General features: G+C 27.8%; 2 protein-coding genes across 2 annotated transcripts in view; one reads left to right on the top strand and one right to left on the bottom strand.

The window, feature by feature from the left end:
• Nucleotides 1–3,778: 3,778 nt before the first annotated feature.
• The window catches only part of lobo (coiled-coil domain-containing protein lost boys), a 428,504-nt gene continuing 413,516 nt past the window's right edge, over nucleotides 3,779–18,766 (top strand). Inside the window, exons 1-3 of the mRNA XM_075367810.1 lie at nucleotides 3,779–3,834; nucleotides 4,465–4,615; nucleotides 14,342–14,473. Of these exons, the coding sequence (XP_075223925.1) occupies nucleotides 3,779–3,834; nucleotides 4,465–4,615; nucleotides 14,342–14,473 (339 nt within the window). The remainder of the gene's footprint in view (nucleotides 3,835–4,464; nucleotides 4,616–14,341; nucleotides 14,474–18,766) is intronic.
• On the bottom strand, nucleotides 11,320–16,507 carry danr (distal antenna-related). The gene has a single exon (XM_075367439.1). The coding sequence runs from the start codon at nucleotides 16,032–16,034 to the stop codon at nucleotides 15,288–15,290; it is 747 nt and encodes a 248-aa protein (XP_075223554.1). The 5' UTR covers nucleotides 16,035–16,507; the 3' UTR covers nucleotides 11,320–15,287.

Here is an 18,766-nt window from a genome sequence, read left to right as displayed (position 1 = left end):
CTTGTAAATACTACCAATATAAACAATAAATCCCTTTCCTAGAAATGTTTTATAAACATTAAAAATCATATGATAATATCAATAAATACTTTAGAAGGCAGTGACTTAACCAAGTGCGAACTTTAGTAAATGAAGTTGGCGGGAAACGGTTCTTTCATTTACGTTAATTAAAAATGTATTATTTAATTAATTTTGTAATTTCAAGTTATCACTAAAGTGAGAGGTTTTTATTTCATGTGTCAATTATTTTGTATTATATTATTTTGTTTTATATTATGGTTCGTGATATATGTTGAGGTTAATTGTTTTAACTTTCGAAACGCTTTACTTTTTTCAACACATAATTATAATATTTTGAAAATACGAAAAATTTCGTCTGATTTTTTAATCTTTTAACCATCTATGCATCGAAGAAGAGTTGTGAGTCTTTTTTAATTATACCATTACCATTACATTATTTTGTTTCTTGTTATGTTGCGCGATGCATCTTTTCTCTATAAGACTGCATTACTCCTCAACTTAATTATCGACAATTTAAGTGTAATCGATTGAATTTTTAAGAAAATACGATTCCCTCAATCTATAGTAAAATTGTAGATTGCTTTTCTTAATATAATTTTTCCTTTCCTAATAGCATATTTTGAAAAGGTCTACTGGCCAGAAAATTTTTTAACTCGTTACCGTACAAGATTAAAGTATTCTTGGAATTTAAATTGTTACAATTAAAATAATCTATACAACTAGGGCTATACAAATTTAATCAGTATGTGTGTAGAAATTATCGATGTTAATTTGTTATGCAGATTTTGAGTTGAAGTAGCCCATTTAATCGAATAAGGCTATTTCGGTAAAATCGATAACGTCAACATCACGCGGAACTGATGCGTTTCATCATGAAACGGTAAACAGTACAATAGCAAGTTTTCCTATCTTATCAAGTCGTAATATTTTGTTCCGGTTTATATTCGCTCTGCCGAGCTCATTTAGCTAGACATCCCTTCCTGAATTTACACTATTAATCTAAAGCCAGGAAATTCATTTTTCACTGTTTATGATTCAGCAATAATTGAAAATATTTTTTAATAACAAAATTTTTGCACATAAAAATGATTCATTGTTGCTAGGCAACTTCATTTGTTTATTATTTTGTTTGCTTGTAGTAGAATTTTTTTAAATGTTTCAGACATGAATTTTTAAGTAATTAAGCAATACAATAGCTATATGTGAATGAAAACTGTTTATTTAATTCATTATATCGCTTGTTTTTAGCAGTAATAGTATTATGGAGGCTTTTTCTGGGGAAAACATACTTGAAGATGCACCTGATAATATATCTCAAAAAAGTTTAGTTGAATATTTTGGCTCAGAATCAACTGGAAGATACAGTGATAAAGTGTCTTGTAGTTACATTACCGAAAAGAATTTGAAAGAAATTGGTTATGAATTGGGGCTTATAAGGCTTTGTTGGCCGTCATTGTCAACCATTGTTGATTTTGACAAGTAATGTAAACTTCTAATCTACTTTTACATATGAAATTAATTTATTGAGATTTGTGTAATTTTGAAATATAAAACTGGGCTTGATGTGTTATGTTAGTGGTTTTTTTTTTCAGTATTTAATTCTTATAGTTGTATTCCACACAGTTTTTAAATATGAATCTGGATTATTTCAAAAAATTATTTTATCAATAAAATTAAGTAAATCTTTGTTTTCTTCTGTTATTTCAATTAACATATAATGCATTACTTTAAGGATTTTTATTGATAATTTTATGCATTATTATATCTGTAGGTTAAATAAATAAACCCTTATTTATGTTCATCATACAGGATTGGGTAGGTGTTTTGCCCAACTGGAAATAAAATCAGCTGCTTACCAATTTGCCTGATATAAGCAAAGATAATTGAGGGAAAACCTTAATTAGACCAGTGTCCCTGAGTTTTGGATTGACAAAGAAGCTAGGTTCTGTTTCAACTCAACCTCTTGGTACTTTGTGGTTGACACAGTTATAATCAAGTTTTCAGCTAAAATAAAATTAAGGATTTCTTGTTGTGAAGAAGAATGTTGTGCTTGAAACGGTTTTGCAAAAAAAATTATTTTAAAGTGTGTTTGTTTTTTTTAAGCAGAAAATGATGATGGAGGAAAGGTTTTCTGTTGCTGAACTTATGCTACTGTAGACTGAACATATAGTTTCATTTTCATTACTTCACTACTTACTCCATCTTAACAAACTAGATGTTTGTCTTTGAGATTATTTCTATTATTTCATGCTTTTCTCAGTAAAGTAATAAATTAATCTTACATTGTTTTTTGATGAACTTATTTTTTTATTGTTTTCCCCCTACAGCATCATTTACAAAAAAAAAAAATTGAATAAAATAAAAATATTGTGGAACTTCCCAGTTACACCCAGTTATGTCTGGAATACTTGAAGATGGCGTTTAGTAAATTTGTAAAATAATGTTGGTTTTGGCACTTATTATTAATTTTTTTAGCACAATTTTTAGAGCACCTCCTTTCATCTAGAAGTCCCAGGTTTGAATCCTGGTCAGGCATGACATTTTAACCCACTAGGTTGGTCTAGTGGTGAATGCGTCTAACCAAATAAGCTGATTTGGAAGTCGAGAGTTCCAGTGTTCAAGTCCTAGTAAAGTCAGTTCGAACTGAGACTTTACACTACACTAAAGACTACACTTTATTTGTACTCATACATATCACCCTTATTCATCCTCTGAAGTATTATCTGAGTGGTAATTACTGAGGCTAAACAGGAAAAAGAAAGGCATGACATTTTAACTCACTACAAATCATTTCATCTCATCCTCTGATGCCATATGTAACGGTAGTCCCAGAGGTTAAACAAAAAAAAAAAACCTCTAATAAATAAAAAATAGAAGTGGTTTAGTTTATATAACTAAAATGTGAAGCAAGGTTCTGTTTTAATCCAGCCTTTTTGTTCTTTCAAGTGTTTGTGTTACAATTATAATGTTTCCCAATTTCTATGAAATTTTGCATAAAGTTCCTTACTGTTAAAAAACATATGTGTAACAATGTTTTGTCATTTTTTTAAATTTTAATATAGCAGCTAGTAATTTAAAGAACTTTACCACTTACAATTTGAAATATAACAGCCTACTGAGTCAGATAAAATTTTGGAAGTTTATCTTTTAAAATTTTATAAAACTTTTCAAGTATTTATTCTGTATCTCTTTGTGATTAGATACTTCCCAAAAAAAGTGTATAATTACTGCAGTTAGAAACTGTGTACATATATAAATTTGTAGGAAATTTTATTTTTAAATATGAGTTTAAAAATACAAATACTGGATTTAGCTAATTTATTTACTTTTTTAGCTAATGTTTTTCTCAGTTGGATAGAAGGTTGAGAGATAAAAAGTGAAGTTTTCAGTTTGATTGCCAAGGGATCAGTGGTGCAGCTAAATTTCATTGTCTCCAATCCCGATATATTGGTTGCTTGTACCCTCCTTCAGCAGTGTGGGTACAATATCCTGCCTGATATGGCAGGATATTGTGCCTGATATTTGATAAATCATTGATGACCATTATTCCTGAAACAAAACTAATTTTTTGATAATGCAATACAATATCTTTGGCACTGTTTAAACCTTTCATGATTAATTTGAATTGAACATATGTTTTATTACTTCATTTTTGTTTTATAAAAAATAGTTTTTATATTATGTATAAATAATTATTTATATTATTGTTATCTAATTCATTTAAAGCGTTTTAACTAGATATAACATTACATAGATCATGTCAGGTACTGCACAAATAAAAATAAGGAACTGTGCTAGTATTTGCCTGAGTGGGTAAAGGTAAACCTTGGTAAAACTTTCATGAGAACAGTATCACGAAACGGCCTATTAATTATAAAATAAAACATAGAACTGGTTAAAACCGATATTAATCATTTAAAATTCAAATACTTGAATATACAAAATAAATAAATGTCTCATAGTAAATAAATGATACTTAAAGTAGAGAATCTTAGCACTTTTTAAATTTGTGTGTGGATATTTATTATTTATTATTATTATATTGGTTATTTATTTAAGTGGTTTTATAAATTATTTATTATTTTCCTTTGTATAAGAAAATTAATAAATTTAATGGTAAGGAAAATATAATTTTCAACTTTCAATTTTGTGAATGATTACATTTTCAGCTCTAAGTAAATGCTGCAAAAGTTTTTCTGGTTATTTACCCAGTTTTTGTAAATTTATTTTGCTCTTCAAAAGAGTAATTTTTTATAATTAGAATGTTATGTATTGATAATTCTTCTTAAAAGTTTAATAGTGTATCACAAAATAAAAATGAAAAAAGTTATATAGAAATATTTTTTATAGAATCATTTTGTATGTATTCACATATTAAATTTAATTTTAGCATTGACTGAACTTATTTTGTCTTATCTACTATAATGTTGTTTTATTTTGCAGTTTGAAAAATTATCCAGAAAGTTATAAAAGGAATACATCTAAAGAAAAATTATTACTTCTTTATGCAGAAAATTTTCGGAGACAGTTTACTACAAAATATAAACAACGAAAACCCTTATATTTGGCTGTGGAAAATGAATGTGGACTTCAGGTATAAACAGATAAAAAGTTTCAATTACTTTAAGTACAGAGTAATTCAAAATGATAGACTCAGTTTCATAACTCTGTGTTCAAAATTAAGAACTAATGATAAATGTGAAGTAAATTATATCTGATAATACTCACAATAAAGTTTACAGATACAATTCATAAATGTTTAATGTGGCCCCCTCCAGCTGCACGGCACATATCTAAGTAGTAGCTGAACTTTCCCACATGCGAGGAACCTTATCTTGTTACTGAATACATCACAGCTGTGATATGGTTCTTCAGGTTGGTCAGATTTGTTTAGAGGTGGTATGTAACTGTATCTTTCACAAACCCCCTGCAAGAAGTAGTCACATGTGTGAGTTAAAGTGGTATTGGAGGCCAGAACTGAAGAACCAGGTCTTCATTACCAATGCATCCTATTCATCTCGTTAAGATAGAGATTCATTCAGATAGTGTCGAACATGTAGGTGCCAATGGAGCAGAGCTCCATCCTTTTGAAAAATCTTTTGAAATCTTGTGAATCTTCATTTAGTTGAGTGAAAAGCCAGTTTTCAGGCATGTCTTCGTACATTTTCTCAGTAACCATGTGTTCTGAATAAAAGAATGGTTCATAAACCAACATAAACATTGTTTGCGATAGGATACAAAACACATTAACATTGAGGAAGTCTCTCTCATGTTGCAGTGTGTCATGGGGATTTTATAGACCCCATGTTAACTTGGAGTCTGCTCACTTTTCCACTGAGACGGAATGTTGCTTCATTGCTAAAAATTAGACATAAAAGAAAAGTATCATTCTCCATGTTTTCAAGCATTTGATCATAAAATTCAACATACTTTGGTTTGTCACCTCTGAGAAGAGCCTGTAAAAATTGTTGGCAGTATAGCTTGATAAGTAAACGACACCTCAAAACACGCCAGACAGTTGGTTGAGGTATTCCAAATTCTCTGCTTGCTCTATGGGTTCACTTTCTTGGGCTTCATACAAAACTTTCTTTAATTTATCTCACATTCTACTCTACCACATACAGTCGGCTTGTGCTCTTAGGCAAGAGCACCCTGAGACACCCTACAGAGACACCCTGTTTTAACTGGTGAACAAGTATGCTCTTTCTTGTTGCAAGGTCAATGTTAAATCACGGATGAAACACATGCTGCACTGCAGTTGCTGACTGTGATTTGCAGAACATAGAAAACCTTGTACTGTACTATACCCATCTTAGAACTGACATGTAATGACAGGAAAATGGTCTAGCAGTCGTTTACGCAACTACATGTGCTGTAGTGATGTTATTTGAAACTTTTGGAAATATTCTCTCAACTGCTACGTAGATTAATTAGATACAATGTATAGTTCAGGAGATACAGAGTTACTAAATTGAGTCCATCATTTAGATTTATCCTATAGTAAAGTAGAGGAAAAATATGTTTTCAATAAAAAAAATTACCCTTTTAACCTCTGTGACAAGAGCGATTGCATCTTTGTCTTTATCCCAAAGGTTGAAGGGTTGTTTAAATCTTGATTAGGCTGTATATTTTTCACACACTTTAAAATTCATCCCATAATTGACACTAAGTGGGAGTAGCCAATAGGAGTTAGAGAAAAAATATTTTGAGATTTTTAAATTCAAATATCTCAGATAAAAGTTGAGAGATACCTTAATTTTCAGGCTGGGCTTAAAATTCTTAAATTAAAATATTGTGTTTTGTTATCTAGATAATGAACTAAATACATAGAGATCACTCTGTAAAAATCAGATTTTAAGATTGAAACTTAATGTTTTATTTAAATCATGGAATGTATTTCATATTATCAACGAATTTGTAACATTTTGACTAATTTTAAGTTATTTTGTATTCTTTCATTTTTTCAGGGAGCCCTATAAACTCCTTTGGTATATATTAGTGATAGGTATGATATAAACCTCTTTTTTTATTTGATCATTGGTGATCATCCCTTTGTTTCTTCTTTGTTATTAACTTCCAGTCACTTTTTGCAGTACACTGTTCAATGATGGTATATATTTGCTTAATTTTTAGTTACTGTATTTTGTATATTAGATTTTATAGCTTTTCATTAAAATTTTTCATAGTTTGGCATTATATTATTCATTTTTTTTAAAGCAGCAATAGTAACAGTCCAAATGGTTGTTTGCCTTAAAAATAAATTATCAGCAAGCATGACCATAACTAGAAATCTTGATTCGCCAAGTAGTTTTTGTACAACTTACAGCTATAAAATTAAAGTGTAGTTCCATTACTAGATCATAATTCATTAGGATCTTTCCATGAATTCCAACTCAGAAGTATTGTTTGTTTAAAAAGTATACATTTTATATATATATATATTTTTTTTTTTAACTACTCTTAATATATTGATATGTATTTTTCTTGACTATTGCTATTTTATAACAAATAAATGTAAAAATTACATTTTTCCTATTGTATTATTTACCAAAAAGGGTAGAAAAAATGAATTAATTTCTTATATGTGAAATCAAAAACCATTTCAAATTCTTGAATTCAATCAGATTTTTCTCTTGAATTTAGTCTATTCCTTCTTATTTTTTTTGAGGTGATCTTTACACTCTATCCTTAGATAGATATGATTAGTTAATTAATGTATTAATAGATTAATTAGTTAATAATATGATTCATTAATCTTTTAACTAATTTATTTTTTATAAATTGTATTCTCTACTTTTTTTGTGGGATGAATTTTCATGTCTATTTAGTTTTCAAAATGTTCTTAATAGTGGATGCTCTTGGAGTGCTGTTTTACAACTCCTATATTCTTCGCTAGCATTGTAATGTATGTATTACCAAGATGCATGCAACTATACAAAGATGTTTGAATGTATTTGCTTTATTACTGTTAACATATTTAAAGAGTGTGATATTTTGAAAAAGATTGTTATTTACGTCTTCTATAACTTTTTCTCAAAGTTTTATTGATAGTTTCCATAGTTTTCTTATTTTTCTCAGGCATATTTATAGTTATTATCAATTCTCATTCACTTAATTAAACCTAACTAGGAAAACTTTCCTGGATATATCTGGAAATTTGACTTTTATCCAGCTTAGTCTGTTGACTTCTCTAAATTATGTATCTGTACTTTGATGATTATAAATATTTTGAATTTTTATTTTTTCTGTTTCTTTTTCTTTTATGGATGAATCTAATCAGCCACTGGTTTATGCTTGGCATTGAGTTGAGATATAATCGTCAGATGTGGTAGATTGTAACCAAAACTTAGAGAAAAAGACATAGCATACTTTAGTTAAACATTAAAAATTGCTGTAGTATTTATCTGTAACATGTGTACCCTTATACATAAATATTCTGATCCTTCAGCTGTTAAAATTATTTCATTTCATTTAAATCACCAATATTAGGCTAATTACCCAGTTATGTAGTAAGGATCTCATTTCTAAAATTAAAATCTTCATCTTTGAATTTAATTGTATTTTTAAGTTGTCCATTTTATTGTTAACATTTAATTACTGCCATAATTTATTTTTCACAATGTGGGATTCTTTCCATTTTTATCAAATTCCTTTACTATCTTAAAAACACTAATCATGTCTCACTTCTGTATTTTGACAACAGCTGAAGCAATAACTTGAACTACACAATGTTAGGATTTTGTTTGTTTTACATTTATGTGAGTTAAATTATTTTTTGTTATTGTATTTGCCAGCATAAATTATTATTTATAAAAATATGTAACAATAAATTAACTTATTAATAAATTGAGTTAAAACATACTTTAGAACTATTTCTATTATTTTAAAATACATTTATTTACTCACTGCTATTTATTTTAGCACTGCTTTACAAGACAAAAAGCAGTAATTGTTTTCAATACGGAAATATGACAATTAGCACACTGTAGAACTGGACAAAGTGCTATAAACCCTAGTAAACGTTTTATGTTATCAACTATTATAAGATACAATATACATTGATTTCTTGAGCTGAATAGCAGAAGTCAACAATGCACTAAAAATGGCAAAACAATATATTAAATGTTGAGATGATCATTCTTTTGATTCAGTTAATTCATATTAAATATATCCTTTCATGAATGAATTCAACTCACCTTTGCTTGTGTAAACTTTCTAAACCTTACATCCGAGCTGAGTATATAATTTATATATGGGCAATTCATATTTATTTGCTATATTTACGATTATTACTTTTCAGAAAATGTTTCTTTGGACTTATTTTCCTTTTTTCATTGTGCCACTGACTGTCCAAGTGGTACAGTGATTAACACACTTGGTTTCTAGATACACTGATTTTGGGCTTGATTTCAAAAGGCTCTGTTTTGTTCTTTTCATCTGGTATTTCATTCACTTCATCTGCATCATTAAAATACATTTTAAACCATCTCTTATGTTTTTATGAAACAAAAAATCAATATAAATAATGATGCATGAATTGTATTACAGAGTAATAAAACAAAACTCCCAGTTGCAAGTTATTTTTGGTCCGTAATTTTTACTCTTGATTATTTGATGTTACTACAAAGATTTGACTAATTGATTCAAAAGTTGCTACTCATACCAAGATGGCTCAGTGCTACACAAACACAAGTATTGTTTTAGTCAAAGGTTGTAAGCTAAAATTTGTGTTCATTACAGCACATAAATATATTGAGCTGAAAATGGAACTACACGACACCTCTTGAAAAATGTTCTCAACAAGAAGAACATAAATAAAAATTAAATTATAAAAATAAATCAGAAAATATTTATACTACAAGAATTATTTTTCCCTTATAATGGTAATAATGCTTTACTTACACCAAATCAACCACTAACCTTAGTTTGATATATTCATTGTAATTTATAGATGAATTTTATAGAATTCATGAATTTATAGATGAATTCATCTATGAGTTTATAGATAAAATTCTGATAGGCATAATGTTTGAATGTATCAAGAAATTTAATTAGTCTATAATAATGTTGGATTTTTGATACCATGTTATCTTGATACAGGTTTAACAGCTGCTTTTTGGAACCTTCAGATACAGAGTTTATCAAAACCATGTCTATTGCAAAGGATTTTATAAGCAGTATCAAACAAGCTTTACAAACAAAACCAAGATAAATGGTTTTTTGTCCCTATAAACATATTCTTTAGCGTGTGTTAATCCTATTAGTGTGTACATATGAATTATCCAAATTTTTCTTCATATTTATTATTTGCTCGAGTTGTAAAATTTTTAACTTAACTCTTACCTTGTAATTTAACACTTGATGTTATAAAGCAATACCATATTGATATATCTGTAAAAAACATGTACTATGACTCTTTAGCTCTTGCTGTGAGAATACTGAATATTAAATCGATCTTACAGTGGTTCTAAAAACACAACAAAACAATGTTATTAATATGTATTAAGTAAATCAGCAACAAATTTGTTACAGTGTTGCCATCATAAAGAACAAATAATTCCTACTTAGAAAGCATAATTTCTGACCCCATGTAGTTAATTACCGATCATCAATATACATCCATGAAGGTTATGAATAATTCAATTTAGGTGATACTTTGGAAAAAACAAACTTTCACTTTTATGCAGAAAAGAATTTTCCTTGTGTCCGAAGTAAATTTTTTTTTTGTAACTGGTTTTTATTAATCCTAAAATGAATAATGCATCACGTGGAAATGAAAATATTACTTTTATCAATAGTCACTGTTAAGTGTGTAACAGTTGACACATTGGTTTCTAGATCAACTATTCTTGAATTTGATTACAGGCAAAGTGTTGACATTTTTATACCTCATTGATTGAAATATTTGAAAACTATGTCCAAAGTTGTAAAAATCAAAATTACATATACTGTATAGACCCCTTTTTAATGCCAATGATTTGAATGTTGTATTGTAAGTTGTACCGCAAAATCATGATTTTGATAACTGTTTTCAGTTATTCCTTATTAGTGTATAATCTATGTTACATATGTTTAGAAATGATGTAAATGAATCATTTCAGTACAAGGTTGAGTTAATTCAGTACAACAAACTTCCGATTCATCCCTTAAATCATGATTCCTAACACAACAATATATCAGCAATGATAAAAACAACTTAGACAAACAATTTAACATTAAATGTTATAATAAATGTATAATTTAATAATAATGTTGGGTTGTACTGTACTAGTAAATTTTCAGTATATTCAAGGGAAAGTACACTACTGATAACTAATGGAACAGTTGTTGAATCAACATCAGGTTCAAACATAAATGGATTGTATTTTACTCAAAAATTACACAATGCGACTACTAGTGTTTTACTTGTATTACTTATATTTGGTATATTTGCAGTAATCTATGCAAAATTTATTTTTATTGAGCTACAAGATAATTAAATATTTCTACAAATAAATGGCTATGTAATGTGTTAATTAATGGAGTACAAAAAAAGGTTCTTGAGTTCAAGCATTGAATCTACACTTTTACATTAATTAATTAAAGTGATTAATTCTAAAAATGAATTATTTTATTATTCTCCTGTTTGGTATCGCATCCCTCTGTACCTAACAGAAAATCATTAAGATGTCCAGCAATCTGTTTAAAGATATCAAAAAAGTTTACTGAAATAAAAAAATAAAGGAAGAAAAGGCTTTGGTTAACCCACTCTTCAAAATGTTTAGGTGATTTTACAGTAAAGTCAAAATAAAAATGAAATACTGTAATCAAAACAATTTTATTCAAATTTTTCTATAAAAATACAATAACAATGTGCTAGAATTATGTATATATTTGCTAATATAATTACAGTTATTAAACTTATGTGGTAACAAAATTATACATATATAGTATAAATATATATATATATGCAATTCTTTTTAATAGATATATATAAAGTAATCTAGCACAAAGTACAGATTTATACATGAAACCCAATAATAATTTAACATTTACAAATAACTCCTCTGAATATAATTAATATAAGAAGTTTTAATTAGTGTAATAGTTTAAAATGAAATAATAAGTTTATCCTATTAACCTAAATAGCTAATTAAAACAAAAATGAAACAAATATTAACCCTTATTTAATAATACAGTAAACAACTACATTGTAAAATTGTGGTTTAGTTTATTATAACGTTAAATATTTATTTTCTACATAAGTTTTAAAAGATTTTTCAAGTTAAATGAAATTTAATATAAAAACAGATTGAAAACATCTTTAACACTCAGTAAATGTTTATTTCAAAACAAATATAATTTTTTATATCAATAAGTTATGAATAAAGTGAGAAATAACTGTTTTCCAAATATAAAGTGATTTATATATTTGATAAAAATCTATTTACAAAGATTTACATTACATTGTTATTACTACTATTGTAATTACTGTTAAAAAATTTCTGAAATTTTATTTAAAAGAATATGCTGATCACAAATATATATATTTTTTTATATTTAAAGAGAATTTGAAATTGTTTTCATTTTTTGCCATGAAATTTTCTGCCATAGATCTTATTCTTTTTCCATTTTCAGTACATAAAATAAAAAAAACCAGGTAAATCCTTCATTTTTTGATATAGAAAAAATTATTCAACAATTAGATTTATTATTAAATATATACATAATAAATATATCTCGTATACATTTTTATATAATAATTTATTTTACATTTAATTTTAACTGTTGTAAAAAGTCATAAACATTTAGAGAAATTCATACATAATACATAACTGCCGTAAATCATTTAATTAAGGCTTCTCGTACAAATCTTTTACGAAACAATATAAAGTTAAAAAATTAAACAAATTAATTTAGTCTAGCTAAAACATTTACTGAATTATTAGGTTATTTCTTAAATATATATATGTATATAATAATACTTCAAAATGAAAATCATATAAATCACTATTCTTTTTTGTTTTTTTGTTGTACACTGATATGAGACTAAAATTTTTGTTTTAAGTAAAATATTTTTTTAAGTTTAATAATAAATATCACTAAAGAAAGGTTTTTATTGTAATTACAGCATTATCTATATTTTAAATTTAATCTCCCACCTTTTCCAAAGATGCATGTCTTTTCACATGACTTAGTTGCCTGTTCTTAATCTGACACTGAATATAAAAATAATAGTGTTAACAAAAAAACATAAACAAAACCAATGTTCTTAGATACTACTTTTTTTTCCTTCTGACATATATATAACTAATGATTTAATCGTAAATGATAATCAATCAATATCAATAACTGTATTTTCTAAATATTAAAGTGAGTGAATAACAGTCAAGAATGATGAAATAGTATGTGAAAATAGCATTATTATAATCTACGTAAATCACAGATTAATAAAATAAACAAGATGAACAGAGAAAACATAAAAATTGTTATAAATGAAAAATTTAAATGAAAGAAGACCTATCCTTGGTGGTGATAATGAATAATTAATTAAATGTTTACAAAGTATTAACCTTAAAGTGGCATAGCTACCTAATTTTATGATTATTTCACCAAATAAGCTTAAAGCTTTTGAATGGAAATATGGAATGGAGATTTCTGAAGCATAAAAAAAGTCAAGCCTAGCTGTGATCAAACCCAGGACTTTCTGGATGAAAATCTGACAATTTTTTTAAATTTCTATTTCCTGATTTTTTGAAATGTTCAAATAAAGATTTTATTTATTTCACATATGAATATGTAGATAATATTTTTAGTAGAAAAAGAGATCAAAATTAATTGTAGGTTAATTACAGATTTTTGTAATAACATTAATAAAAATACATTCATATACAACGAAAATATTAACATTTTAATGAAATCTAGTTTTAGTTAAAATAATTTGCCAAATGATGTTCAAGAGATAACTGTTGATATAAAAATTCTATTACAATTAGTAAACATAACCTAATAATCTCATGCAGTTTTTTCTAAACATGAAAAAACTACAAATTAAATATTCCTTAAAAAAAACAAAAAAAACTAGAAATTGTATAAAAAGGAATAATCTATATAAACTGGAAAAATAAAAAAGAAAATTCATACATACAACAATGTTATTCTTTGTTACACAGTATAATTAATACATTTTCAAATTTGCAAATAATATAAATACGATACAGATGGACTAAACAAACAACTTATTCTAAATAAATATATCTGTTAACAGTATTTTTAAACTAATCAAACTGTCTGCTACATCTAACATATGTAATTTTAACCACTTCAAATGAAATGAAAGTCTTTTCTTCAGATGCAATATTAATTTATCTTAAAATTAATAAAAATAAACACACATAAATGTATTAACACTAATACATACATATAATAATAATAATAATAATAGTAACAGTAATAATAGCAAAATATTAAATTAGTTACGAGATTTTAATGGTAATTACTTTTCTTTGTTAAATATTAAAAATGTTTAACCGTCATCATAAATCCTGCTTCAGTTGTTATATGAAAAATTAATTTCTGATACAGATTATAACAGAATTTATCTAATTTTATACATACAGCTGTAATATAATATTATTTACACAATTATACAAAAATATAAAATTACCAGAATTTTTAAAATTATAATCATTATTATTATTATTATTATTATTATTATTATTAACACTATACAAGTTTAAATTTTTTTTTCCTTTTCTTATATATTACATTTTGTTTACATATACAGCTCAAAAATATATAAATATGTAATTAATTAACATAAGTTTTGGGAATGTTTCAGAAATTTGTTTCTACAACGATTATTCCAACAAAACTTACATACCCTGAATTTTATACTTGGGAAGGATGTGCCAGTTTTGTATCTGATCACATAACTTATGAATTATTGCCTGATGATAAACCTACTTTCTATGTAAGTTTAAATTATTATTTATTATTAATAATGAATTACCTTCTAATAATTAGAAGTGGTAAATTACCATTCAATATCATGAATGGTTTTTTGTATATTTTTTTTCATCCTTTCAGAAATAACAATTTTTATCCAATTTTTTTTATTTTGTTATTTATTACAATACTAATTAGTAAATGGAATGATAATTTATGTAATTTTATTTTGTTGGTCCTACAATTTAAGATGTCTGCAGTGCTATCTAAATGAAATATAATAAAAATAAACAAATACTGTAATATAATTATAATCTTAAACACTGAAGACTGATGGTAGTTTAAATTATTTTTTTTTTAATACTACCCCTGAGAAAAAAGAGACTAACTTAATTTTAAGTAATAAATGCAAAAAAAAGACAAGATATTAACATATATTACACAATACAAAATCTAAAATATTAATTAATTTACAATATTACATGATAAGATAAGAAGTCATGGTAATAAGACTTTTTATGTTTTGGTTTAAATTTCAAATACGATTACTTTGAATAGCAGACATCATATATAATCTCTTAGCATGGTCCACTTTTAAAATTATTACAAACTATATGATAATAATAATGGTATTCAATAAAAACTAAGCAAGACATTAATAAACTAAACTAAAATTATAATATAAATAACCTAAAATGGAATTTTTTATTTTTTAATTCCATTCTCAACATATTTGGCATTTATAAGTAGGAACCAATGACTTGTAAAGTACCAGTTAGGGTTTAAATATTATGAATATTATATATAATATTACAATTATACATATACATACTGAAAGATTACTTTCGACGAGATCGGGTGGTCGTTTTATTCTTATTCGCTTTCCTCTGTGCACAAGCTCGTACGTTATTTAGTAGATATCTAAACTGTAACAGTTGAACTGCAGTCACACTAGGATCTGAACAACATTCCAGCCATCTCAGGAACTTTTCTCCATGCTTGAGGGCTTCAGCGGCTGTTGCCGGAGGGTCGTCCTCGTCTTCAGACACAGAGTCCTCCTTAACGTTATTTTCTTTGGATTCTGCGTTGTTATTATCGGTCAAAACCGTGTCCAACGCCTTGGATGGCACTACAAGAGGTAGAGGCTCGGTAGCTGTAGCCTGTGGAAAGCTGTACTGTTTGTACCATCGCCAAAACCAACTGCTCGTTTGATCTTGTTCGAGTGTTTGCGGATACCTTTGGTTTTGTTGTTGATTTCGAAGCCAGAACCAGAGCGGATCTTCTTCTTGTTGTCTTACGGCCGGGCAAGATTTAGTTTCTCGTTCGTAAGGTTTCATACGTTTCGCTTCGTGGTAGTCTGTAGTCGGTTCGGGACTAGGCGTCGTCTTCATAGCCATAACCTTTAATTTATCTTCGTTTTTGCACCAACCTCGTAATGTAGATTCGGGAACTCCAATAATTCTCGCGACAGAAGCTTTCGATTCACCTTTGTGTACGCGGTCGATAGCTTGTAATTTTTCTTCCAACGATAACTGCCTGATAGGTCGCTTTGTAGTAACCAGTAAGCCCGCACTTTTAGTTGACATCTCACTGCTAAACAAAATCGACTCCGTTTTAAATTTTCAGCGCCACTCCAGTCGTTTTATTATTTTATAAAGCTCCACCCACACGCGACTGTCATTGGCGCACAATCCGACAAACGGCCAATAAAAAACGGTGAAACACTGAATCACGTTTTAACTGTCGGAAACATGAATGAGATGTTTTAACACAACAAAATAAACAAGTTATATAATAAGCGATGTACGAACGCGGGAATGGTAGTACGATTCGAAAGATGGTGCTCCTACACCGCACAATGTTAACTCTACGGCTCGCTGCTCTAGACTGACTCGCAGGGACGTGGACGGCTTTTGACATCGGAGGAAAAAACGTCGAGCGGAAGGAAGGTTGGGTCCTTCCTTTGTTCGATCAATAACCCCCCCTCCTGGTGGACAGTGGCGGCCGCGAGGGGGGTGGGCGGGTCGCGTCGCGCGGGGCGAGGGTTCGCGGTCAGCGCGGGTTACACTAGCCGGCGCTGCTTCTGGCCTTACTCATTCCTTCTCTCTCGATCTATCTTTCTCTTTCGCTCTATCTTCCTCTCGTTGTCGTTCTCACTCGCGCGCGCTCTCTCTCTCTTTCTCTTCTGCTTTGTTCCCATCCTACTACCACCCACACCAGCAAAAAGTGTCAAAACTAAGTAATTTAATATTACCCCTTTAAAAAAAACTTTTTAAATTCCTAATGATGACAATCTAATTTCGAACATTATTTTAACTGTAAGTAGAACATCGTAAATTTATCTTTATATGAACCTCTATCAAATATAATTATTCTTATCGATTCCACCGATAATATTATTAATGTAATAAATTTATTGCTGTTATAAAATTACAATTACAAGTTTTAAATGAAGTAGAGTTAAAAAAATAAAATAATTAAGGTGATAAAAGTTTTTAAATAATTTTATGCGTAAAAAAGTGGAATAGTTTTTTTGCCGTGTACACGTGTTTTTATCCATTAATATTCAAACACGTGATCTGCATAAATATTAGAAATAGTGCTGTTTTTATTGTTCAACTTATTTAGTCTTTATTAAAAAGTTTTTCCGTTTGAAACTTTTAACGTTTTCTATCGTATCATTTTAATTTTACAAAAATTAAATAATACATCATAACAAGTTCACTTTGTATGTGTTGTACCTAACGGGAATGTTTTAATTATCATTAACGTATTTAAATGCCTTAACATCTTTTAAAGTTATGATTACTAATACGATTAACAAAATCGTATTAGTAATTTACTAATACTTTTTACTTTTTCTCTCTAAAAATTTGTATATATTTATAAAATATATTATTTTTGTATTATTATATTTTATATACAATAATAATAAATCTATAAAATGTAGAATTATAATTATAATAATTTATAAGACTACTTACCAACAATTATCAGTAGTAATACTCGTTTCAGCGCTTTCAGAAAATTATTTCCATCTTCAGGAATGTGGGTAGTAGTTAGTTATGCGTGAAATAATATTTACTTCACATATTAATTAAGTTATATAAATAAAATAATATTTAACGATTGATCGTCAAAATTATTAAAACTAAGTCACACGTAATTCGTCTTGTCATTATGGTTTACGTGAAGTAAATATAATTATATACATAATTACCGTACGTTCCTGAAGATGAAATAATTATTTGAAAGCGGTAGAACGAGTATTACTACTGATAATTGTTGGTAAACGGTTTTATAAATTATAATTATAATTCTATTTATTATACAGTCCAACGACCCATGTTAAACAAAAATAAATATATAAAAATTTATTCAAAATAATGTTTTTTTTAATAATCATTTAATAATTAATAATGATAATGACAGTAATAATAATAATAATAATAATAATAATAATAATAATAATAATAATAATAATAATAATAATAATAATAATAATAAAAAATAATAATAAACTTCATTTAATTCACAAAATTCGATTGCAAAAAAAACTTTATTTTCATATTATCGAATTCATTACTTCCTCATTAATTTTATTTATTTTTATTATTATTTCACTATTACAACAGATGAAAAAGTGTTTAATTGAGGTGTATTCAGGAGTGAGAGGGTTTATATTAAATATTTTTTTTTTACTGTACGACCAATTTTAAATTAATAACATCATCCTTATTGTAATGTCCAGTTTTTTCATACCAATTTTGTTTCCTTTATAAAAAAAAAAAACAATAAATTTCTATAAATGTATTTCTAACCGTGTTTTCAATGCGGAGCGATTTCTCCACCGTGCAGCGTTCGTATAGTGTAACAGGGACTTGAGTTTATGAGTGAAGGGCAGTGTGGCAAGGGAGGGGGGATGACACGGCAGCTGTCGCGGCCTCTGTGTGCGTGTATGTTCGTTGATTGTATGTGTGTGTGTGTGTGTGTGTGTGTGTGTGTGCCCACGCTATCCGCCTCCTAGTTCGGCACGGACGTCACAAAACGGCTTGCCCTGGGGTTAGCACTAGCGTTCCAACCTGTTTCAGCTCCCTCAAGGGAGACTGACACTCTCGCAACATGAATTATTGCTGTGTCCAGTTGCGAAAGTGTAAACAAATTGAAGGTCTTGACGGGTAAAAACCTGCAGTGGCTTATCCATATCAAAGTTGCTTACCGACTACGATTTCTCGAAACTCATCAATTTATCGCGTATAGATAATATAAAAACAGCCAGTCGCTTTAATGATTTTATTTGAAATCGATTTTAATTAAA

Source organism: Lycorma delicatula, chromosome 5, assembly GCF_047948215.1.
Source record: "Lycorma delicatula isolate Av1 chromosome 5, ASM4794821v1, whole genome shotgun sequence".
In the NCBI taxonomy this organism is placed as follows: domain Eukaryota; kingdom Metazoa; phylum Arthropoda; class Insecta; order Hemiptera; family Fulgoridae; genus Lycorma; species Lycorma delicatula.
Note: the sequence above shows the minus strand (reverse complement) of the source record. Positions and strands in the feature narration are given on the sequence as shown.

Bases quoted from the DNA above. Each gene is read 5' to 3' on its own strand.
- danr (XM_075367439.1), bottom strand. From the start codon at position 16,034: ATGTCAACTAAAAGTGCGGGCTTACTGGTTACTACAAAGCGACCTATC.